We start from the raw sequence: 25,117 nt of genomic DNA on the forward strand, positions 1-25,117 counted from the left end.
GTGTGTGACCTCTGCTTTCACTGAAAGGATCTGAAGTGGTTTGAGAAGTTGTTTCTGGGTAAGGCAGATGTTAATCAGCATGCATTCCTGAACCTTAAAATGTTCTTGGCCTTCTGCTAGGTTTAGTGAAAGCTGAAAGAAATATAAAGTACTGTTGTTGCCCACAGTTGATTATGGTCTAGTTTAGGACACATGTAGAAAAGAGATAATGTGTAATTGACATGAACTTTTTGAAAGACTGTTTCTAAAAGATCCCTTAAATTCAGACATGACAGTTGACTACATCATAAAAACTACTATTATACTGATCATTTTCGGAGTTTAGATAGTTTAGATCATAAGGTAGTCTAAGTTCTGTGAAAATAGAACCTTAGATGAGCCTCCTTCCCATAGTGTAACATTCGATAGGGGTTTACAATGTATGTGTCATGCTATGGACAGCTGTGGCTGGGGTAGTCCCTGGCAGGAGGGGACCATAGCCTCAGAAAAGTACCGTTGTTATTTCCATTTTACATGTGAGCCTGGCATATTGAGGTTAAATAACTTACCTAGGTTACGTACATAGTACGCTGATGAATCTAGGATTTGAACCTTCATACGTGTATCTGTACGTACAATATTTAAGAAAAAAAAGGCCCTCGTTATTCCATCTCTTATAATGATGTTTGAGTATTACTATGTGTGCCACATATTGCTTTAAGTGCTTAACATACACCATTTCCTTTATCTTGTACAGTGGCTCTCTGAGGTTGACTCCACTGGAAAATGAGTGAGGCCCTAAATAACTTGCTCTTCGTTATATACTTCCAGTGGTGGAACCCAGCTTCAAACTTAAGCATTCACTAGAGCCTCTATGTGGGCTGGAACCCTGTCCTGCCTCGATGCTATGGCCCAGGCAACCATCGTATGCATATCATTCCAGTCTTTCTGTTTCCCATACTTGTAGCCATGATATAGCATCCTTTTCTCCCTTCTTTTGCTTAACAAGTGATAAATATTTCACTGTTGGTAATAGTGTTCCTAACCATGGCAATAGTACAGGCCTTTGAATAGATTGAGCATTACTTACCTCACCTGTCCTCTTGCTGGATTTATGGTTGTGTATATAATCTTATTCCCTTGGTGGCAGATTCCCAGAGTGGGAGTTATCCTATCAAAGAAACAGGAATTTTCCTATGGCTTCATATGTAGTAGGGCCCAGTGCTAGTCTGGAGGGTGAGGAAAGGCTCCCAGGATGACCAGCAGATCCATGGCTTTGCCTCTGACACTTAGCTGAGGCAGGCTACAGAGGCTCCCCTGGAGGGAAACAGGGAACAGGGCTGGTTCCTGGAAGGGAGGTCTAAGTGTAGAGGGTCAGCTGGGAAGCACTGGTGTTGAGAGAAAGAGAACTAGAGGGGAAGGAGGTGGTCCAAGACCCGTCAAACATGTCTGTTGAGAACACTGTATACCAGGAACCCGTGCCAGGAGGGGGCTGCAACTCCATGGAGGACAGCCAGAATCATCACCATGCCAGCCACCAGGGATGTAAGCCCACACTTCTGTCCCTGACTTCTTGGTATTAGAGTTACCTAGGAAAACAACACGGTCTAGCACTGGATAGAACAGCGTTTTTATTCTCACGAGAAGAGACAGCAAGGTCAGCCCCAGTAGTGTGTATAGGCCCCTCATGGCTCAAGGATGTCCCTCACCCCCAGCCTATGGCCAAAGAGCACCCATCTAGTGCCACAGCAGAAGAACCCTCTCCTCCACCGAATGTGACATTCTGAAATGGGGGTATGTGTGCCAGGGTCATTGACGTCCATACTTAAGCAGAACAAAGGAGCACACATTCAGTCTGAAACAAGGAAGGATGCTCTCACAGGCTGATCAGCCTGGCGCAAGCTGTGTGGGCTCTTTTTTGGTAAGGAAGTGTTCCAGGCCCAAGGCCTAGTCCATGTGGCCAAGCAGGACGTGAAAGACTGTGAGCAGGAGGCTGTTTTTCTCAACAGTGTCCATGACAGAGGACATGCCCAGTAAATCTTTGCTAAGGGACTTAGGTCCTAGTAAGAGAGCTCTATGTTAGGGCAGGGCATTCACAGCCCCTGTCAGTGGACATCACTCTCCCTGGACCCTAACCAGCATCCTGCTGCTAATGCTTTCATGACAAGAGCTGACGTGTCAGTCTTGTTCAGTGATATTAGGGAAGGAAAATGATGAAAGCAAACCACTGCAAATGATGAGGGGTCTCCAACTTGTTACTTCACAACTACCAGTTAATTTCTCAGTTCTCCCTTTAATGAGCAAGAGAGTAGAACATTTTTCATGATCCCAAATGCCCAAAGTAAATATTGGAAATACAATCTACAGTTCCAGCTCATATATATCCATGTATGGCATCAGGCAAAGGAAACCAAAATGTCTCAGATAAATGCCTTGAGACCAGTGATATTTGATGAAGGTCTACAGCAAGATTCCTCTGCTGAGTTTTCATCAGGTGAGCAAGAGTGAAGAAGATGGGCTGGGTCATAAGTTTGAATTTTAGACTATTTTAGGTAAAAAGGTTTTGTTTTTTTCAAGTCTACATGGGAAATAAAACCAGCTGCTAAGCTGAACTTAAATGGACTCTCATAGTTTTAAAAGTATATTCCTGAGTGTATTCCTATGTTCTCTGCAAAACATATTATTAATTTGCTTGAACTATTTAGTAAAAAAAAAAAAAAGAATATACTAAAACCCACTAAATTGTACCCTTTAAAAGGGATGAATTTTATGGTATGTGAATTATATATATTAAAAAAAAAAGGAACGATAAGAATAAAATACTAATACAAATATATAAAACAAAGACTACCCCTTTTGTCCAAATATATAATGTATCTAAATCTGTCCACATGTTACCTCCGGGATGCCTACTATGTATTGAGTGTGCTACCTTTTAGAAAGCACTGTGAGCTAGGTTTTCCAAATAATTTTAGCTAGACAAAGAGAGATGAGTTAGCCTGCCCAGGACACTGGCAGCTAAGGAACAGACTAGAGCTTAGATTCACCCAGTGGCTCCCCGACTTAGAAGGCCCTGTTTGCATCGCTGTAGTTCACTGTCCCACAATCGCTAGTAGAGTGCAGTGGTCTCCAATCACCCCCCGACCCCCCTGCAGCTCATCTCTTCCTGTCGCCGTCCGCGACATCCTCCAGCCCGCAAGTGCTGTTTGCCCCAACGAGGTCAGACAGTGGGCGAGGCAGCGACAACCCGAGGGCCGGACACCGGAAAGCGAATCGCAGGTCCATTCTCAGAGCCGCGCCGGCCCCCTACCCGCCCCGCACCAGGCGGGAAACCTGGCACCCGAGCGGCGATGACGCCGAAGGCCCGTCAAGCCGGGGCTGACAGCACCGGGGGCCTGCGGGGGCCTGCGGGGGCCTGCGCGGCTGCCCGCCATCGAAGCTCCTGGAGACCTTCCGGGGCCGGTCCGCGTCTGGGCCTGCGCGGCGGGGCAGGGCTTTGCGGGACGGTCTAGGCTGCTGCTGGGAGCTCCTCGCACGGCCCCTGCCTCCGGGGCCGCGGGCGGCGGGCAGGCAGCGCGCCGGGCAGCCCTCGGCGCGACGCTATGGCGGCGGCGCTGGGGGCGCGGGGAGCGACGCGGCGCTGGTTCGCGGCGCTGAGAGGCAGGAGCCAGAGCCTCGCAGCCATGGTGAGTGCCGAGGGCCCGCTGTGCGGGAGGAGGGCGAGGCCCAGCCATGCCGGCCGAGGGGCGAAAGGTCCGGGGCAGGCCCCGAAGTGGGCCCGGACTTCGTGTAGCCACGTTTGGGCACCCTGCACCTGCCGACGAGCTGGTCAGAGACAGGGGTGGCCGTAGCATCTTCCAGTTTCTCTTGGCTTAGAATTTCGTCGTAGTCTCCGAAATTGCCAACCGGAAAACAAACCACCACGACTTAAGTGTAAAAAAAAAAGTCAGTATGAAAAGCAGTTGTGGAAATTCTTCACTCGTGATGTGACTAAAGCTGCTTGTCGGGTCATCTAGATTGTGCGCTCGGTGAGAGCAGGCACCGTCTCTCGCTCTCTGTAAACGGGGCCCTGCATGTTGAATTAACTCATTTGTCTTTGTGTTAATTTTTTGGAGCAATTGCTAATAAATTATCTTTTGAGTTGCACACTGATTTTTTTTTTTTTTAATCCCTATAGGTGCCCGGTCCGTTTCCCCGTTTTATGAATTAACGTATTGGGGGTAGATTGAGTTGAGGGCAAGTTTTAACATGCAGCGCCACCCAGTGGGCACATGTTGTATTAAACTCACCGTTTCATTTTCTTACATTGCTTGTTAGAACACATTTGGCAGTTTGAATTTTTTTTTTAAAGAAAAAAATGTGACTCGATGATGGAGAAGATAAGCATTCTGCTTCGTGGCCATTAAGGTGAGAACACAAGTTGAGTGCTTACTGTCGCCTAGGCGTGTCCTAGGGCATACTTCTATATAGGGTGCTGGTGATCAAGTACAGTTGTGGCATTGGGGAGGAGTGAATAAACAGGTGCGTTTGGAGTGGCTGCCACGTGCCAGGCTCTATGCTCGGTGCCTCCACACTTAAGATCTCTTTAAGCCTTTAAAAAATCTTGGCAGGTGTATGTTGTAACATCCACACTCTAAAGCATTGCAATTCGGAGAGGCTAAGAGATTTACTCAGCATCCGCAGCTGAAAGTAACAAAGCTAGGCTTGGATTGAAGATTGCTCTCCAAATCCTATGCTTTCCCTGTCTCTCTGCGTAGCTCCCACAGAAAGAAAATTAAGTCCACCACAAAGGGTTCTGTGGAGTGTGTGTCCTTAAGGGGACTGTTTGTGTTATATGGGTGAAGTGACTCCATTTTACAGTTCTGTACGTGTTCCTATTCCTAGGTAGACACCAGTAGTGAGCACAGTTCATGGACCTCACTGGAGATGTGGAGGTTTAGGGAGGAGGAAGACAGCTCAGAGTGTGCTCCGCAGACTCCCAGTGACTGCTGCTTAACCCACAGCATAGTTAATAGTTTTCTTTGCAGCTATTCAATGATAATTCTGTTTCCTTAGCAAAATAGTCTTAGTTGAATTAAAATTTTTAAATGTTTAAAATTTTTAGGTAATCTCCTGTATAGGTCTTCTGTGAAATTTTTCACAGTTGTCATTGAAAAGCTAATGAATGGATACTTCTCTTTTTAATAGTATGTGATTTTTGATAACAAGTCTTTAAACGTTTTTGTTTAATTAAGAGGCATTCTCATTATCTCCTGTTAGTTGTAGGGAAGGGTAGCTGACTAAGCGAGGAAGAGAAACTAGAAAGTTGGCTCATTAGCATCCTTTTTTCCTTTTTGCAGATTGTCTATAAGTTTTCTTACTTTGCCTTCTTAATTACACTGATAAAGGGTTTTAGGATTTCTGAAGTGGGAATGAGTTGAAGTTTCATGGCAGAGCATCCAGCTCAGCCTCTGGTTGCCCTTTGATAAGGAAGCCTTAAGTTAGTCCGTTCTTTCTGGGGCCAGTCCCTCCCTCACCTGAGCAGGTAGTAGCCCAGCATACAGGTAAGACAGGAGGTACTGGTGGGCAGTTATGCCAGCATGAGAACATACCCCTTCTGACTTCTCCTAGGGTGTTCTTTTCTTCTGTCTGTCGTGCTGCTTAGAGTTCTTTCCGTTAAAAAACAGGTAGCATGGCAAGTGTGGGCCTGTTAACTAACAGAACTCTGGGTTTGGGAATGTTCTCACCAGGATGAGTAGGAACAAGGTGGACAGTTGTGCACAAGTGTTTCCAGGTGGGCAGTGCTGTGGCTAGATGGTTGAGGGAGTTTGTCTTACTGATGCTTCTGAGACACCTCACGCCACTAAAGCAAGAGCTCTTTAACCTATAGCCCAGAGGGTGTGTGAACGCCCAGAAGTTATTTGATCAAATCCCCTGTAAATGTGCATTTGTTTTTTCCTCTCTGAGGATTGATGAGTCTTAACTAGAATTGAAAGGGGATGGTGAACTCAGAGAGTTGAGACCCATGTGAGTAAGGACTGAAGGCTGCTGAGGTGATGTGGGGCCATCCAAAGAGAGTGGACCAGGAGTTGGGAGTCCTGAGTTCTAATCCTGGTTCTACTGGTGGGCTTGCAGGGTTCCTTGGGTGAGTGTGTTACCTCAGTTTGCTAAGTCCTGGAATGTTGGCCATTGGTTATGATCTTTGGTAAGATGTCCAAATAGTCAATCTCAACTTTATCTGTAAGAAACCAGGAAAGCTGAATTGTAAAGTTAGAGGCGTTTGTAAGGGGTGATAAGCTCACATACCATGGAGGCAACTTATTTTGTACAGAGCTAGTCTTGTTTTTATCTCTTTTTGAGAACTTTGTATTTTAAGAACGAAGGAATCAGAGATGGTTAGAAATCATTGTCCTTAAGACTTTTTTTCTGTATCTCTACATAAAGTAAAGAGCTGTACATGTATTTGAATTTAACCAAACCTCTACATTTCAGGTATTAAATGTGTTCTTTTCGTAGTCAGCAGGTACCCACCAGTTGACTGCAGAGGAGAGGAGCCAGATGATACTTGACCTTAAAGAAGCAGGATGGTTGGAATTAAGTGAGAGAGATGCCATCTACAAAGAATTCTCTTTCAAAAATTTTAATCAGGTAATTAGTACATATTCTTGCTTGGGCCATGGTGTTTTGTTTTTTTTTAGTCACCTTAGGCTGTAACTCTTTCTGTTAGTACTGGTTGTCTGGTACCCTGTGGATCCAGGATCTAAATCTTTTCTTCCTAAATAATTCAGTGACAGTTATTCTTTCCTTGTTGACAGTTACTGCCACCCAACTGGGTGATTCTCAACTCTAGGGGAAGGGGATGATTTGTGTGATTTGGAAAAATCAGATTCTGAAACCACTGTTGCTCTGATTTGGTGTTGGTTAGGATATGTAATTTCCTTTCAAATTTTAAATAACATTAATGGAGTGTCAGCTTTTTACATTTATCACAAGGGGACATGAGTAAAACCGGTTGAGAAACATACACCTGCTTGACTGATCTCCCCTAGTTTTCTTGGATGATTGTCAAGTTTTCTTTCTCCTGATAGTTGCATTTCTGCCTCTAAATCATTCTCCAGGCTGCACCCTCTTCTCTGATTGGTTCATTTTCTCTAGTAGCCAGCCCTTATAGCTTTTCTTGAAAGCTGGCCCCCACCTTGAAGATTGAGCCTTAACAGGGGAACTGTTCCATTAGGGCCCCACCCTGTTTAGAGAGTCATCTCCCATGACTTACCCTTCAGTTCTTACTCCACTGAATTTACATAAGGTCCATGATTTAGACTGTTCCATGTTTGTTCAGTTAGTTTGGTAATCCTCTGGACAGATTTATTGTTTTTATTTATATTAGGTGTCAGCATCTAGAAGGCAGAGACCATGTTTGCTCAAATAACTGTCTATTGTACCTAACACAGTTCTGGGTACAAACAAGCATTGGATAAATGCAGACATTGATTACAGTGTTTGCTAGTTTCTGGAAGGGTGTGTGAGGACCAGATTTCCACCAAAGAAACCTTCGACATGTTTTCCTAGTAAATGCCGTTGGCTCCACTGTGCTGCGTGCCCCATTCTGCTCTCCATCCATCTGGCTGCCAGCCTTCTGCTGTGTCTCCCACTCCTGAGGAAGCCTGGACCAAGCTGGCTCCTTGTCCCTGCTGCCCCACGTGCTCGACGGCTCTTGTCAGGGGCTTAGCACTCTGTGGCTGGTGGCAGGGAATCCCATTGGTACAGTAAGCTTGTGCATAAGCTCTAGGTAGCATTTTCCAAGCTTATTAAAATTCTTACATGTGTACAGCCTGACTTCTGTAAGCCTGGGCTAATTTATTGGGCTTGAACATGTGGCTTAAAGTACTTGAGTAGTGTTGCCTAAGGCTCTGCCCATGAGTCAGTTATCCAGCCTCACTCTTAGCCTTGTGCTCAGGGTACCTTTGGAAGCTGTGCAGGGCATCCTTGATTAACAGTAATATTTTTCACCAGGACATTTAGTTAACTTGACCTTTTTTTTTAACCCTATCTTCACTCACCTTTTAAGAGAAAGAGGCAGATGGCAAAAAATCAGCTGATATCAGGGCACATACTCAGAGAACCAGCCCTGAGATTATGTCCTGGGATCAGTTTTCCAGCCAGGCTCCTGTGACTTCAGCATGTAATGGCCTGTAATGGCAACTGATGTCGTGACAAGTGTCAGCGCCCACCACCCAGAGACCGCCAGGAACATGGCCATAGCTGAACGAGTTGGGCTGTTGCTTGTTGCAGTGAGGGAGAGCGCTCACCCCATACAGGGGGCTGTGGGGCGTCTCAGGAGGATGGTGTAGGGAAAAACTTACCACAGGGTTTGGGCTGGTGCTAGTGATTTTGGAGTCTTTAAGGATCAGGGCTTAGATCTGGGTTGGATGCTGTCAGAAAATGGGTTCTTCTATGATTCACTATTTTAATAAATCTTATCTGTAGGGAGAATGGACTACAGTGGGACCAAAGCTGAAATTGGTAAAGAAGCAGCAGTCTCTCATTAGCCTGGGGGGGTGGTGGTGGGTGTTTGGTATTTTGTGATTTGGACAGTGTTCATGTTTTGTCTGTGTTGAGATATTGCAGAGTGGTGTCCATGGTTCTCTGTGTTACGTTCTGTTATTGTCACGATTACAGTCATTTTTACAGGAATGGTTTTATTTTTGTTCTCATCTTTCATGGTCACAGGGCAATCCTGTCTGATGTTGATTTTCAACACCATGGCCTAGATGTGAGTGCCAGGCTGGCTTCTAGCAACTTAGAGGCTTAGGCGATCATAGTCCAGGCAGCTGCCAGGTGTTGGGCTGATTTTGTCTTTTTCACAACTAATGTTTAGAGTGGTGACCATGTAATAGGAAGTTGCCATGTAATAGGCTAGGCCCTGTTAGATCCTCACTTATCTTTCACTTACTTTTCAATACAGAAAAGGTACATTTTAAATTATAAAGCAATGCTATAAAACATTCAAATAGGGTGGGTATAAATTTAAAAAAATTTCCTATTGCAACTACTTCCATCTTTTTTCCTATCCTCTTGTAGTCTTTCTCCACATGTATAGTTTATTCATAATGTGACAATTGTACACGCATTTAAATTTATAAAAAGTAGTTTAATTTTTATTGTAAATGTAATACTCATTAACGAATATTTATTAAGCACCTACCCTGTGCCAGACACTATTCTGAGTGCACGTAGCTCCCGTTCTAGTGGAGAGGTTAGGCAATAAACAAATGAATAGATAGTGTAATTTTAGAAGAAAATGACAACCCACTCCAGTGTTCTTGCCTGGAGAATCCCAGGGATGGGGGAGCCTGATGGGCTGCCGTCTCTGGGGTCGCACAGAGTTGGACACGACTGAAGCGGCGTAGCAGCAGGTAGTGATAAGTCATGAGGGAGAGTAAAGCAGGGTATTGGGATGGAGAGGGGTGAAGAGGTGAGCACACTGTTTATGATGGAAGCACCTGGGGAGGGGACTCTGAGGCCTGAGTAATACAAGGGAGTTCAGCACGTGAGGAGCTAGAGAACGAGCGCTGTGATGAAGAGACAGCAGGGACCAGATTCCTGGAGCAGGAGGGATCTTGGCATGACCATGGAAGAGCCAGGAGGCCAGCGTTCTGGAGGGGACAGACGGGGGAAGGGGTTGAAGAGAGGGAGGGGCCAAGCACAGGAACTTTGTGACTTTGACAAGGAGTTTGAGTTTTATCCTGTGAAAGAAAGGTCTTGGAGAATTGCAGGCAGAGAAGTGCCATGGTTTGGGTTATGTTCTAAAGAGCTCACCTTGGCTGTTCTGCTGTGAGCAGATGGTGGAAGGGCAAGAGTGGCAGCAGGCAGTGTGGAAGTTGCCATGTAATAGGCTAGGCAAGAGATGGCGGGAGACTGTGGCAGTAGCAGTGGAATGTGGAGAGAAACGAAGGATTTCTCATTTATATTGGAGGTAGGACAATCCAGACTATCAGATTGTATGTGTGGAGAAGGAGAGGGTCAAGGATGATCCCAAGGCTCTGGATTAAGCTGTAGGGTAAAGGGCGGTGTCATTTTCTTGACTGAGGAAAGTGGGGCAGAGATCAGGGTAGGGAATTAAGAATCCCTGTGTTGGACATGTCAGGTTTGAGATACTAGTCTCCTAAGTGGCGATGTCAATCAACAGCTGGAGATACGAGATCAGAGTTCAGGCTGGAGATAACAGAGAGCCTCCAGAAAGGGTAATTGTGAGAGCACCATCGTGGATGGGCTGGGCTGGAATGAGCAGGTGCAGGTGTGCTGCGTCCATTGTGATAGGAAGGAATGCTGAGTGTACGTGTCCAGGTGCAGGTAGGTTGCTACATTTGTCCTGGGAAGAAGAGGTGGTTTTCTCCTTCGATGGCTTCGTTTTTTTTTTTAAGTGAAGTCATCAACTAAGAATGAGTCAGGGTGGGAGGGAGGAGTGTTGGAGATCTGGGGAAATAGGGAAATAGGCAAGAAACAGTCCTCTTAGAGACTAAGACAGTGCAGGAACTACTGAACTGTGGTTGGTTGCTGAGCAGTTCTCAGTGTCACTGGAGATTTATGGGCAAACATTTAAGGTGAAGATCCTGTGTATTTTTACACAGGGTTGGAGAAGGTGCTAGTTCGGGCTTAATGAAGGCTGAAGTTTTCTTTTCTTAATTAATTTCTTTTACTGAAGTACAGTTGATTTACAATGTTGTATCAATTCTTACTGTTCAGTGATTCAGTTTTATTTATCTATATACACATTATTTTTCATATTCTTTTCTGTTATGGTTTCAGTTCAGTTCATTCAGTTCAGTCGCTCAGTCTGCGACCGCATGAATCGCAACACACCAGGCCTCCCTGTCCATCACCAACTCCCGGAGTTTACTCAAACTCATGCCCATCGAGTCGGTGATGCCATCCAGCCATCTCATCCTCTCTCGTCCCCTTCTCCTCCTGCCCCCAATCCCTTCCAGCATCAGGGTCTTTTCCATTGAGTCAACTCTTTGCATGAGGTGGCCAAAGTACTGGAGTTTCAGCTTCAGCATCAGTCTTCCAATGAACACCCAGGACTGATCTCCTTTAGGAAGGACTGGGTGGATCTCCTTGCAGTCCAAGGGACTCTCAGGAGTCTTCTTCAACACCACAGTTCAAAAGCATCAATTTTTCAGCGCTCAGCTTTCTTCACAGTCCAACTCTCACATCCATACCTGACCACTGGAAAAACCATAGCCTTGACCAGACAGACCTTTGTTGGCAAAGTAATGTCTCTGCTTTTTAATATGCTATCCAGGTTGGTCATAACTTTCCTTCCAAGGAGTAAGCGTCTTTTAATTTCATGGCTGCAGTCACCATCTGCAGTGATTTTGGAGCCCCCAAAAATAAAGTCTGACACTGTTTCTACTGTCTCCCCATCTATTTCCCATGAGGTGATGGGACCAGATGCCATGATCTTAGTTTTCTGAATGTTAAGCTTTAAGCCAACTTTTTCACTCTCCTCTTTCACTTTCATCAAGAGGCTTTTTAGTTCCTCTTCACTGTCTGCCACAAGGGTGGTGTCATCTGCATATCTGAGGTTATTGATCCGGCAACCTTGATTCCAGCTTGTGCTTCTTCCAGCCTAGCGTTTCTCACGATGTACTCTGCATATAAGTTAAATAAGCAGGGTGACAGTATACAGCCTTGACGCACTCCTTTTCCTATCTGGAACCAGTCTGTTGTTCCATGTCCAGTTATGGTTTATCATGGCATAATTTCTTGTGCTGTATAATAGGACCTGGTTGTTTATCCACCCTCTATATAATAGTTTGTGTCTACTAATTTCAAACTCCTAGTCCATCCCCTTCCCCTCAGCACATCTGTTCTTTATGTCTGTGAGTCTGTTTCTGTGTTGTGGATAGATTTGTGTCATATTTTGGATGCCACATATGAGTGATAGCAGGTGATATTTCTCTCCTTCTGACGCATTTCACTTAGTATAACCTCTAGGTCCATCCATGTTGCTGCCAGTGCGTTATTCCATTCTTATGGCTGAGTAGTATTCCATTTTTTATATACACTACATCTTCTTTATTCCTGCATTTGTCAGTGGACATTTAGGTCATTTCTATGTCTTGGCTATTGTGAATTGTGCTGCAGTGAACATAGGGGTGCGTGTATCTTTTTGAACTATCTTTTTGTCCAGACATATGCTTAGGAGTGGGACTGTAGGATCATATGGCAACTCTGTTTTTATTTTTTTTTTAAAGGAACCTCCAAGCTGTTTTTCTTTTTTCTCTTCAAACTGTTTTTCATAGTGGCTTTACCAATTTACATTCCCACCAACAGTAGGAACAGGGAGGGTTCCCTTTTCTGCACACCCTCTTCTGCATTTGTTATTTGTAGACTTTTTCATGGTGGCCATTCTGACTGGTGTGAGGTGGTACCTCATTGTAGTTTTCATTTGCATTTTTCTGTAATTAGTGATGTTGTGCATCTTTTCATGTGCCTTTTGGTCATCTGTATGTTTTTTTTGAGAAATGTCTGTTTGGATCTTCTGTCCAATTTTTGAATAGGTTGTTTGTTTTTTGTCGTTAAGTTGCATAAACTTTTAACAAGTGCTGAACTTTTGCCAGAAGAGTGCAATGGCGGAATAGGGGGCAAGGAAACTAAGGACATGTGCAGATAAGGGGTCAAAATGTTGGACCTTGGAGTCTAAGCTGGTGAGGAGGGAAGTGCATGTTGATGTGAGAGATGGGGAGTGAAGAAGTCGAAGTGTCAACAAATGCATCCTCTTTGCTGCTACTGCTGCTGCTAAGTCGTTTCAGTCGTGTCTGACTCTGTGCGACCCCATAGATGGCAGCCCACCAGGCTCCGTCGTCCCTGGGATTCTCCAGGCAAGAACACTGGAGTGGGTTGCCATTTCCTTCTCCAATGCATGAAAGTGAAAAGTGAAAGTGAAGTTGCTTAGTCATGTCCAACTTGTAGCCACCCCATGGACTGCAGCCCACCAGGCTCCACAGTCCATGGGATTTTGCAGGCAAAAGTACTGGAGTGGGGTGCCATTCTTTGCAGGGCAGTTAAGTGATGTCTGTCAACTTTTAAAATACACTTACTCATTGTCTGAATCTACACATTTATTTTCTAGGTACAGTTCCCCGTGTATGCCAAATGGATATGACAAGATGTCCACTCTAGCCCTGTGGGCTTGTAATTTTTTATTGTGAGTAGGCATTTCCACATGCATGTGTACACCTTGCTAAGACCATGTCTCCCTCACTGCAGCCCTGCCCTTAGCAGGAGTTATGGGAGGCCCACTGTGCTCCATGTTACAGCACTTCTCCAGGCCTTGACTTTATACCCTGGAGGGAATCATGGGCAGAGCTGATGACCCGCATCTCCTTTAAGAGACTTCACTCCACACTGGGTGTTAGCATATATACATTTGGTCTTTGCTGAATATATAGGTAAAAAATGTTCTGTTTTGTTCGCTAAGTAGGGTGTGAACATTTTTCAGTTCTTTACATAGTCTTGTCATTTTACTTATAATAAATCTTTCAGAAGTGAGATTACCTTTGTTGGGTGTTACAGTTTTTAAATGCTTTGCTTATGTGGTGAGTATACGTGAAACGGTATTATAAATTTGCTTTAGAATTCATTTATTTTATTGCTGTAGAAATTGAACCACACATTTTAGAAAGATTTTCATTTACCCTGGATGAAAAACCTACTTCTCAATGCTTTGGGTTATACTAGGTTTTACTATAAAGGGGATTTTTTTTTCCCTTTCAGACATTTTATTCCAAGATATGGTTAGTTCCAAATAGTTCACGTGCATTTGGCAGCTCAGATCAGTGCAGATACTTAAGTGATTATAGGTGTGAAAATTCCTGAGGGATCCTCATGGCATAGGTGGAGGAAATGGCCATGGGTTTCAGCTGCCATCCGCCCACTGTCTTCCCTCGGCGGCGAAGCAAAGGCAATGGTGAGACTCCATGAGTTTTCTGAGCACAGCAGTGCCAAGGCTGAGGCAGGAAGTTTCGACATTTGGAGTGCTTAGACTCAGGGTGGGGTCGGCATTTGTAAAGGAGTTTTGCTTTTCTTTCTCTTCGTGTAGACATAAGGAGGGAGAGGTCTCTAAGTGACATGTAAACGTATTCTGAGGTGTTTGGCAACTGCAGGGTGACTGCATTGAAAGAACGAAATGTCAGTTAGAAATGTGGGTGTGAGCCATCCGTAAAGATACATTTTATTAGGCTCTGTCATGTGGGGACAAGTGGGAAGCTTACAAAATCAGAGGAAATTTTATGCTTTGGAAGCAGGTACAGAAGGTGACGCTTTGGAAGCCAGGCAACAGCTACCCAAGATGCCAGCAGGTGGAGCCCTCCAGGGCAGCAGCCAGGTGGTCCCGGCAGCATCAGAGGCCTCCCTCCACCACGGGGGAGGCTGTCCATTTCTCGCTCTTGGATACTGGACCACTCTTGTTCAGCACAGAAGCAAACTTGTATTAGGAATAGATAAAGAGTGGGGGTGGGGCAGCTGGCCTAGTTTGGTACCTTTTGAGTGAATGAAGAGTTCTGGGTGGAGGAGATACGGAGTTTCCACTTGGTGATGGAGAGCACTTTTGATTCAGGAGCTTTGTGAGAAAGAAGTGTAGTTCTCTGCATTCCTGGAGGAGCTCCTACCTTGTCTATGCTTTATTAGGTAGGCCTGCCTGCAGGGCATTCGATTTTGTTAGAGGGACTCTTAGGAACTGGCTGGTGCTCAGCCAGGTTTAACCTACAAAAATGGCTCTTTTGTTAGTACATGGTTCAGTCTAATAGCTGGTCCAAGTGGAGTATCTCTCTCAGGGCGGAGTCCAAGCTCTATTCGTGCTATATCTTGTTCCTCACATTTTGGTTAATGTAAGTGCTGCCATTAAGAGATTTCAGGCACTGGGGTGGTGAGAGGCCTTCAGAATGGCCTAGACTGTGGCAGCGGCAGCGGTGGGGGGAGGTTTCTGTGTGTCTAGCCGCGGTAGCACCATATGTGAGTTTGGGGTTTGTAAAATGGTTTCTATTCCTGTGCCCGGAGCTCCTCCTGTAAAACAGTTGAAAGTTACTGTCGCTGACTTACTTTGTAAAGATGTTTTATTGAGGAATTTGATAATAGGCTTATGGTTAACATTTTGAAACACTTAGTGAAGTCAAAGGCTTGTTGATACCAGAAGACAGACAACTGTTAATGAAAATCTTAACGGCCCTCAAAGGACGTGGGTGGAGGTCTGAGGTGCTGTCCTTGCGAAAGAATTAGTTCAGGTTTTATTGTTCATTGTTGTGTACCACATCTTGGTGCACATCAAAGCTATGAGTCAGTAATGCAGAAATATAAATGTCACATCTGAGCACTCTTGAAAGTGGTTGTTCACTGCCTGGTGAAGGTAGAGAAACACTTCAGTGGGAATGTTCCTGAGGCTTCAGCACCATGGAGGTTAGAAAGGATCATTGTGCTTTTAAAGTTCAGACTAGTATCTGTGTGTCCAGGAGCCAGGTAAAGTGAAAACTTGTCTGAGTATCACACCAGTAGCTTGCTCATAACACGTGCCCACAGATGGGCTTTGTTAGCCAGTTAGAACCCTGAGAAAGCGTTCATAGTTATCATTGGAGTAGAGAGTAGAGATGCTCACATTTATGTAAAGCTTTTGGTTTTTACTTTGAAGTTGTTCCTGGAGCCCTGGGGAGTCCTGGGAAGGACACGCTGATGTTGTCAGGTGGTGGCTGGGATGTTGGTTTGATGTCCATCAAGATAGGCAAATTAGAGCCTAAAATGTTGTCATTCAGAGTCTTGCTTCTGCTGTTTATGTCATAGAATAGGTTTAGGCCTGATGTGTATTTGTAAAAACACATGTGATAGATAGACGAGAGGAAATGTAAAACAGGTGTAAAAAATGCAAATATGACACCACACTGCAATGAGAAAGCGCTGTGGTCATTACACCGTCCTTTAATAAAAATGGACTTTTAACTGCATCGTTTTTTCTTAGTCGTATAGTAAATCTTCTGTTTACACAACTTTGCCTGAGTATTTTGTAAAAGTCAAACAGCCAAGAAATATAATTTCCTCAAAAGTCTTTGTCTTGCCCTTTTACAGATGGCGTAAAATCAGGTGTGTAAAAAATAAAAAGCAGTTTGAGCTGACGTGAAAGGTATTTCAGATTTATGCTTTGCAGATGATATGGGTATGATTAATGCATTCATTGCTTTTTTTTATTGCTTTTCACAGATAATGTACATGATGCATGGAAAATGTTGTGGGTTTAAATCTTTGCCAGGTTTAGACTGTGAATATCAACAGATGTTATCATATAAGTACTATAATTATTATAAAATAAAAAATTTGTCATGAAATGCATTGACATAAATTTCATTTATGTAAATTGCTTTCATTAGTATAAAACCTTAGTGTAGTTGTTAGGGTTTGAGAAGCACTTTAGATGAGATTAACTTGGTATAATGTGGTCACAAATGGGCTGCTTTAAATTTAACTGACAAGAAAATAACACTCAAAAGTTAGGAAATTACCGAGGCATTTGATTTCAGTCCGCGTTGCTGGTACCGCTTAAATAGGCTGAATATGAATTAATAACAATGGACTGCTGGCTCGATAATTACGGAAAATAATTTAAAGGAGACCTTAAGCAATCACTTAAAAATATTTTGGTCATGTTCTTTTCTGTGTTGCTTTGGTATGCCCGTCCATTGCTTCAGTGCAGCTATTATCAATAGTGTTCAGGTCTGCACAGCAGGAGTTTGGTCAAGTGGAGTTTTGGTGCGTTAGAGCCGTGACACAGAAACTTGGATCCAGCTGTTCTGAAATACAGACCTTGGGTGCCTGATGAAGCGGCTTTATCAACCAGTCAGCTCTTCTGAGCAGCAAAAACAGTTCTGCGCTCACGTTTCTGTGGCCAGGTGGTGTCCAGCGCTTCTCCGACCTCAGGAGGCCCGTGGCCCGCCTGAGCTCACCCTGGCTCTGAGCTCTCAGGGTTCTGCTCTTTTCTATGTAACCTTCATAGAACAGAGCAATACACCCTCTGCCCTGTCTTGCAGGTAATTTATTGTTATCACATTGCCCTTCTGATCTAGACTGGATTGAGCTATTCTGACTAATTCACTAGAATTAGTCTCCCGAATTTTACAGAAGGACACTGAACCAGACTGAGATCGCGCTCACAGTTACTAGGTGCCAGACTCATCTCTGGTTCCCTTAGCAATGTTTTTAGATCCTACTCTGGTATAGAAAGGTGTTTTGTTTTTATTTTTTTATTTCTTCCGTGTTTTCCTTGTTTTCCAGGGATTGCCTGTTGGATTACTCTTCTGCCTTAAATGGGTTTGACAATACTTCTCTGAGAAAGGGACTGTTTACCAGCTAGAACAAAGCTGTCCTTGTGTGAGAGCAGCCCAGATACCACTGTTGAGCAATCGGAGGTTGTGGAAAGTGATTTAAAGGAGACCTTTACGTTTATCTGCATAGTTTAATTGTATTGTTAAAATCAGTCTTATCGAAATAGCAAATGCTCCTAATGAGTCAGTTTGCTCCTGTGCTCTCAGCTAGTAAGGCAGGATTGTGGCCTTCTGCTGCATCATTCATCATCAGACTGGCTTGAAATGCCTTGTCCTTGCCACCGCAGCCCTGGCCATGGGCGTGCACCACGTGCCCGGAGCAGGCCCAGTCGGGGCTGGACCCCACGTGGTCTCCCCCCGAGAGCCAGAGGGCCTGTCTCTGGCAGGATCGTGAGTGTAGCGAGATCTCTGGGCTGGCACCCACTGAAGGACTGGCACTGTCTAGGCCCAAGGCCTGGAAGGAGGAAGATGCAGAAGAAATACCTGATTTCATCCCTGCCCAGAAGAGTTGCCAGTTTTGTTGCGGAGGAGGAACATCTAACTTGTATAAGATATGGATAGTTGATCTTTTAAATTGCCATGCTAACCAGGCACTAAAATATGAAATACTAAGATGCTGAAAGAGGTGTAATCCAGGAAGCCCGCCTGGAGTGGGGGCAGGTGTTTGATAAATCTGAGAGCTTTTATAGAGGGCAGGAGTTACAGGGGAGGGGTCAGCAGGTGGCATAGGCCAGGGACGAGGAGCAAGAGGGCACAGCTTACTGTGACATGTGGGGGTGGTAGGGCCCTAAGATTGGTTCAGTTAGCTGGGCTGAAGGCTGGCAAGCAGGGTCCTTGTGGCACTCTCTCCCTCTTTGAGCATTGCCTCAGGTTTAAGGTCTCTATAAGCAAACGCTTATCTTTCTGTCTTTCCTACAAGGAAATTTCCTAAGAGAAGCCTGTTTGTCTCAGCTGGACCACCATTCTCTCAAGCCCCCAGACCTGAAACTGAAGAGTTACCTGGGTGATCAGTCACTAGGAACCGATCTGACGGCTTCCCGTCGGGTGCACCTCCGCTCCCCCGCACTGTCCTGTGGGCCGTGGCCTTCTCCTGATGCTTTTTGTCTCTAGGCCCTCTGCCTTCATTGGCTTTCGTGCTGCTTCACTGGACCAAGTTGGTCTCTGCTCAGGAAACCCCAGTTCCTTCCTGTTAGGTTTTCTCGGGCATCATCTTCTCAGAGGATTTCCGAGCCGCCTGCAGTCTCTAACCTTACCTCTTGAGGCTGTCAGAAATTAGAACGGGAAGGTACCTGAGTCACCCTGGTCACCCCTTCACTGAGGAAGCGGGGGAACCACGGATCGGGGAGCAGAAGCAGTAGTGTCCATAGTGGGGCTAGAACTCCTCCCTGACTGTTTCGGTTCATTTCTTTCCTGCCGTTCCCAAGCTGTTTTTCCCCCTCCTACACTGTATCTCACCTACACCTATCCTGTCCCCATCTGACCACATGCTACACATTTTGAGAAAGGTTTTTTGCTTTTTTTTTTTTAAATCTTAGGCACTGAACACTAATAAAGTTACTGTGCACTTACTGTAGGCCAGACACGGTGCTAGACACTGCGGTGATTTGGTGAGCAAGGCAGGCGTTTCCCCCATTTCCATGGTGCTCATAGCGCAGGAGGGGGGAGAGAGCGTAACCAGAGAAAACAGTCACATATAATTGCCCACTGTGATAAGTGCCATGAAGGAGCATCCGAACTGTTAATGCTTAATGAACACTCAAACTTTGGGCCAGGCACTATGTGGTGAGGACTTCACATGTATTTATTCATTTAATCCTCACAACTCCCTATCTTCACAGAGAATATTTGACTCATTTTACAGATAAGGATGTGAAAGTTTAGATTAAGGAACTTGCCCAAGGCCCCACAGTGGAGTTGGGGTTTGAGCCAGGCAATCCCTGCATCAGTTTGTTGGTGTGGATACCACCTCTCCTGCAGAAGAGAGAGAAAAATGTGGGAGAGAAAAATGGGAAAACCAAATTCAGCTGGAGGAGAGCTGTCAGGGAAGACTTCTTTAAGGAACCAATAAGTTGATGCATTTTCTTTTTCTTTTTATTCCTTTGTCCATTTGGTATTTTATTTGCATGTGTGTGTTGCATCCCTAGGAAAAGAATATCAAAATTTTCTTTCGTTCGTTTTTGTTTTGCTTCTTATGATGCCAGCTGAGGTTGTCAGTGTAAGGAAACCAAATGGGCAGTCTGCCATATTTTTAGATCTTTGAGTATCACATCAAATCTGGGACTTATGACTGCACACTTGTTTAACCTGTCCATGAGGTTAACAATGATTTCCCCAGCTCTGTGATCATCAGTGATTTCAAATTCGCCAGTGTAACCATTCTTCCTTACTACTGTTAGAAACTGGACGATGACTTTGGAGCACAGTCTAGTAAGAACCTGGTGTTTGCATCTCTTTGGCTTCATCAATGTTCTTAGAGCATCGGCCAAGACATTCATGTACATAGGACAGTGTGGCGGCACAGAAGGGTGGCAGGAAGAGGACAGGAAGGGTGAGGTACAGTGTTATGGAAAGTGGGCACACTGTGTGGGGACTTAGAGGATGACGTGGAAGCAGAAGGGGACAAAAGTCACATGAGGGGAACAGTAAGGAGGCTCTTGCATTCGTCCAGGTGAGACATCATCGTTGGGTGGGCACAGCGGGAGATTGTAGACTGGGGAGTGATGGAGGGAAGCAGAAAGGTTTGGAGGCTTGAGCTGCTTTCAGTTCTTTACATGAGCAGGGACCAATGATGCCACACATAACTCTTGCAGGGCATAAAAATATCAAGAGAAAACCCAAGTTTCCCTGAATAGGGAGGAATGGTGATGGGTGGTGAGGAAGAAGAGCAGGGGATGTTAAGAACGACTTTCAGGTTAAGGACCTGAGGAAGTGAGTGGTCAGAAGTGACATTTACTGAGTTGGGTAAGTGGGGCAAAGGACCAGGATTCGGGTGCAGGGATCAAGGTTTCTGGTTTGGAAATTGTTCAGTGTGAGTTGCTATGAGACATCCCTAAATCACCTCCAAGAAGGTAGCTTTATGGGTTGTAGATAACTGGGGAGACATAGATGTGTATGGAACCAAGCCAATATAATAGATGAGATCATCCAGGCAGAAACTGTAGTGTGAGAAGAGGCGAGGGCTCAGAACTCAATCCATTAAGGGGTTGGGTAGAAGAGGAGGTGCTGGCAGATCACTGAGAAAGACTTAATAGTGAAATAGGAAGACAGTCAGGCCAGTGTTGTACACAGAATCCAAAGGAAGACGGTGTTTTAAAAGGGAGAGTGGAATCAGCTCTGCCGACACTCCAAGTAAGGTGAGTTCTAAAAGATGATCACAGATGAAGCATCCTGGAGTCATCCGTGGCCATCGGAAGGATGATTCAGATAGGGTGGTGGGTGCAGGCCAGCCTGGACAGGAAGTGGCGCTCACGTGCCTTATATAAGTCTTTGTAGCCACAAATGTTAGTCTCCTGTCCTTTTTGTCTGTAATTCAGCACTTGCGTGATCTTATTTGTTTGTGGTTTTCTTTCAGCTTTGCTTGATACTCAACCTGTGAACATTAGCACTGGAAGGGATGAAGCAAATGAGGCCTAGGGGTGAAACTGACAGAGAACCAGTGGCAGAATTAGGGTGTAAGTGCAGCTTAGATCATGTAACAGAGGAATGCAACTACTTAGCTTTGTCTCTGTGCATCTAACGTGTAAGTACCTTGAGGGCCAAGGCTTGGGTTGTGCTTGTGAGCGTCTCCCACAGTGCCCTCCTTGTATCATCTAGGTATTTTGAATCCACGCAGCCCCTTGATTGGGCTCTTACAGGTGACCCTGGTCAGTGCCCTTAGCCTCAGGGGAACATAGTGTTTTTTTCATCTTTTTGTCTTCTACAGGTTATTACCTCAAACTCTCAGCAGGGACTTCTCCTTCTCATTCCTTACTCCTAGACATGATGTTTCTGAACCGTGGCCAACTTATTGGCCCCTAAGTTGCTGTGTATGATGGGTTGCTCTTTAGGGCCATGACGCCCATCCCAGCAGAGCAGCACTGATTTGTGCCTTTGTTCTACAGGCAGTTTTAAAGTGTTGGAGAAGAGGGAGGTGGGAGGGGGGATCGGGATGGGGAATACATGTAACTCCATGGCTGATTCATGTCAATGTATGACAAAACCCACTGCAATGTTGTGAAGTAATTAGCCTCCAACTAATAAAAATAAATGAAAAAATAAATAAATAAAGTGTTGGAGAAAGAAACAGGCCACTTGTGGCATCTCTAGTAAATCACCTCCAATAAGGAAAGTCTGGGGTTGGCACTTACTTGATATTTTGGCTCCACAGTTCAGCCACACACACCCAGACTTTTATAAATCTTGGTGTCCTGAGGGACCATGGCAGGTTCTTCCAAGACCTACAGATGTCACAGTGCCACAGGCCTTTTACCTGTTATCAATTAGGCACTCATTTCTGTTCCAGACAGTTCTTTTAATCTCAGATCCCTTTCCTTTTCTTTAGCCACTGGTTCAGCCCTCTTGGCCGATTTTCTTTTCTTTCTTTCTTTTTTTAAAATCATAACTTGGTGGTCTTCCAGATAGAAGAGTTTTAAAAATTTGATACATTTTTAAATGTAAGCATTTTTTGATATAAAAATGTTACTTTAAGGTCATTCTTAATATTGACAGGTAATTCTAATATTGCATTATTTACCTGAAATGCAGCCAAGTCAGTTTTCTTTCTGACAGTTTGGAGAGTCACAAAGTATTTTATGAACCAGTGAGCGTTTTCTAGGCATTAGTAGCTCATTGTTGGGCGACCTGGGAAATAACGTAGGTGGTTTCATTGAAGTTTCCCAGCAGCCTTGTGAGTTTGGGTAAAGGAAGCCCAGTTTAGAAGTGGTAGGAAGGAAGCTACTCAGATTCACAGAGGAAGCAGCAATGAGCCATCCTTCCAAGGTTCAGCTTCCTACTTACTCTAAGGCCACAGCTCTTTTCTAACCCAAGTCTGTGTTTTGAAGGATTGTGGAATAATTCAAGATATGGATATTGTTCTGTTTAGGAACATCCTAGACCTTTGGATGAACAACTCAGCTGTTCAAAATTGAGTCTGTTTCTTTGTTGTATTTAAGAAATGGTGTTCATTTTGGAGGGCTTCAAAGAGGCACTATGTTCTTTGCATATTTTAAAGGAAAGGGTAGGCAACTACTGATAGGAATTTGACCTGTAAATTACTACATGGTTCTGCATGCCCTGTCCTGAAAGCATTAGTTGATTGACCAGTTATTTGTCCTAAGTCAATTGTAGATTGGGGGTCAACTTCTACCTGGAGGAGAAAATCATGTTCAGGTAGAAGGTCTGCAGAGAGCCTCTAAAAACTTAACTTTGCAAATTAGAACTCTGCATGGAGAAGATACACTTCTGCATTGAGAGATGCCAGCTTTCTGACCATTCAGCTGTGGATACAAATGTGTAGAAGAGAAGGCCATTGTAATTCTAAATGTCTTCATCTATGATTCTGTTATGTAAGCTAGAAAATGAGTCTCTTCCATCTTCTTATTTGTTTAAAACTGTAAGCTTTAAATAGAAGGGTTTAACATTTATGGATTACTCATACCCCACAGAGATTAACCAGGCCACTCTCTCTTACGGGAATGATAGCACCCTGTTAGGTTTGTGTGGTTTGTTTAGCTTATTAATAAATACATTTTTTTCCTGATTGCATAGTATGTTTTGTAACTTTGAAAACACAGTGAAGTATCACGAAGAAAAATATGTCTTTTGCCCACTTATGAAGCAATACGCATGAATGCGTATTTTGTGAGTATATATGTATGTACATGGTGGTGGTTTAGTCACTAAGTTGTGGCCAACTCTTGCAACCATATGGGCTGTAGCCCACCAGGCTCCTCTGTCCATGGGATTCTCCGGGCAAGAATACTGGAGTGGGTTGCCATTTCCTTCTCTAGGGGATCTTTCCCACCCAGGAATTGAATCTGGATCTCCTGTATTGCAGACAGATTCTTTACCAACTGAGGTACGAGGGAATTTCCTGTGTATGTACATATGTTTATATATAAATATATGTACATAAAACATGTTTATGTATATGTAACCATATATGTATGTACATATGTTTATATATATATTTTTTGAGTCATATTGTGGACACTTTTCTCAGTCACTTTTTTCACTTCATACATGGTGAACTTTTTTTTCCTGTCAGTAAAATATTTTGCTTCATGATTTTTAATGGTTGGATATATAGAGTATTCCATTGAACAGGAAGGCCCTGTTTAATTTAACCAGTGCCTTTCTATCGTAACTAACCTCATAGCACAGATGAGGCTTGGTGAGCCTACCTTTTCTAAATGCTCCATATATTAATAAATGCTGTCCATTTATCACAAGAGTATCAGGGTGTCATACCAGGTTCTTCTTGCTAAAGATACCCAGGATCTTCATGCCCACTGAAATCAGGCATAGATCCATTTATTTGTTAAAGTAAATAGAAGTCGTCATCTAGATTGCATTGATCTGTTGAAGCTAAAAAATCAAGCCCTTCAAGTTACTTGAGAAGGTCAGAAGGAAAATGTTTTGTTATAGGGCTTTATAGCTAACATTCTCACAGCTTAGGGCAATGGGGTAGGGAATATTTTCATAGAAATGTTTCTCTTTTAGAGATTTTTTTTTTTCAGATAAAGAAGGCTTGTTTAATTCGGGAAGAGTTATTTCATAGGAAATTAAATCTTTGTAAATCCTCTATCACATTTCCACACTTGCCAGTTCTCTGGCAAATGATGGCTTTTGAGTGGTTCAGAAAGGGTTTCTTAAAAGGGAACAATTGTATATTTTATACATATTCTTTTTATTTTTGAATTGGGTAGGTAAGAGAAACTTATGTTTTCTCTTTGTATTTGTCTGTAGTGATATTGCTGGTTCTCAGACTTGAAATAATGATTACTTGTAATGCTTTTTAAAAATTTCACCTGATGAGAATGTTTTCTTGGACGTTATGAATGGCTCCAAAGAACTTTTAAAAACCCAACCAGTGATGTTGGCCAGGCGCTTAGAGATCAGTAGTTGTTACATCTTGGTTTGGTATGCTTAGTGGTGTCTAATCATGTTGTGTGCTTGGGAACCATGAAAGAATTTTCTTTTCAAGTCTTAGTGCATCATTTTTCCCGACATTGATCAAAGGATGGAACACTAGTATTGTATACGTAGCCAGGGTATTCATAACTGTCTTACATTCTTAATCTTTTGCCTATTTGGTTGAAATATATCTACGCCTCTTAAATATTGAAAGCATAATATCTTTTAACCTACAACTGCAGAGTTAAAATGAATTTTATGTGAAATATTTAGTTGTGGACCACATCTTCAGCTTTTTATATGCCACAGTGGTCTTGTTTTTTTCCCTTCCATTGTCTGATAGTGAGGTCATTTTCAGTCCTCTGAGAAATTCTATTCCCAGCCAGATGCGGCTCATATATTAAAAGTAGCACCTGTGGCTAATATCACAGCAGCTTACCATAAATTTACATGGTAACTAGGATTATATCTGTCAAGACTGTTAAAAAACATCTAGATTTAATTTGATTTCCAGTATTGTAGAAGCTATCCAACATTTTGCTTCATAACTATATTTTAAAAGTTAAAAATCACTCCATTGTTAAGTTTTATAGCACTCCTAGTGCCCATTAAGTTGATTTGTTCAATGGAGGTCAGAGTAAAGCAACTTGGCTACATTAAGATCGGAAACCGACCCA

The 25,117-nt window shown here is 43.8% G+C and overlaps 1 protein-coding gene across 3 annotated transcripts in view; it reads left to right on the plus strand.

Annotated features, from left to right (window-relative positions):
* Positions 1–120: 120 nt before the first annotated feature.
* The window catches only part of PCBD2 (pterin-4 alpha-carbinolamine dehydratase 2), a 47,851-nt gene continuing 22,854 nt past the window's right edge, over positions 121–25,117 (plus strand). Inside the window, exons 1-3 of one of the 3 annotated variants that reach the window (XM_065918580.1) lie at positions 3,617–3,665; positions 4,331–4,386; positions 6,475–6,606. In XM_065918580.1, the coding sequence (XP_065774652.1) occupies positions 6,517–6,606 (90 nt within the window). In that variant the 5' untranslated portion in view covers positions 3,617–3,665; positions 4,331–4,386; positions 6,475–6,516. Of the gene's footprint in view, positions 3,666–4,330; positions 4,387–6,474; positions 6,607–25,117 lie in introns of all 3 variants that reach the window. The other 2 variants (XM_065918579.1, XM_065918581.1) reach the window with 2 other exon arrangements.

The sequence above is a fragment of the Muntiacus reevesi genome, chromosome 1, assembly GCF_963930625.1.
Source record: "Muntiacus reevesi chromosome 1, mMunRee1.1, whole genome shotgun sequence".
Taxonomy (NCBI): Eukaryota; Metazoa; Chordata; class Mammalia; order Artiodactyla; family Cervidae; genus Muntiacus; species Muntiacus reevesi.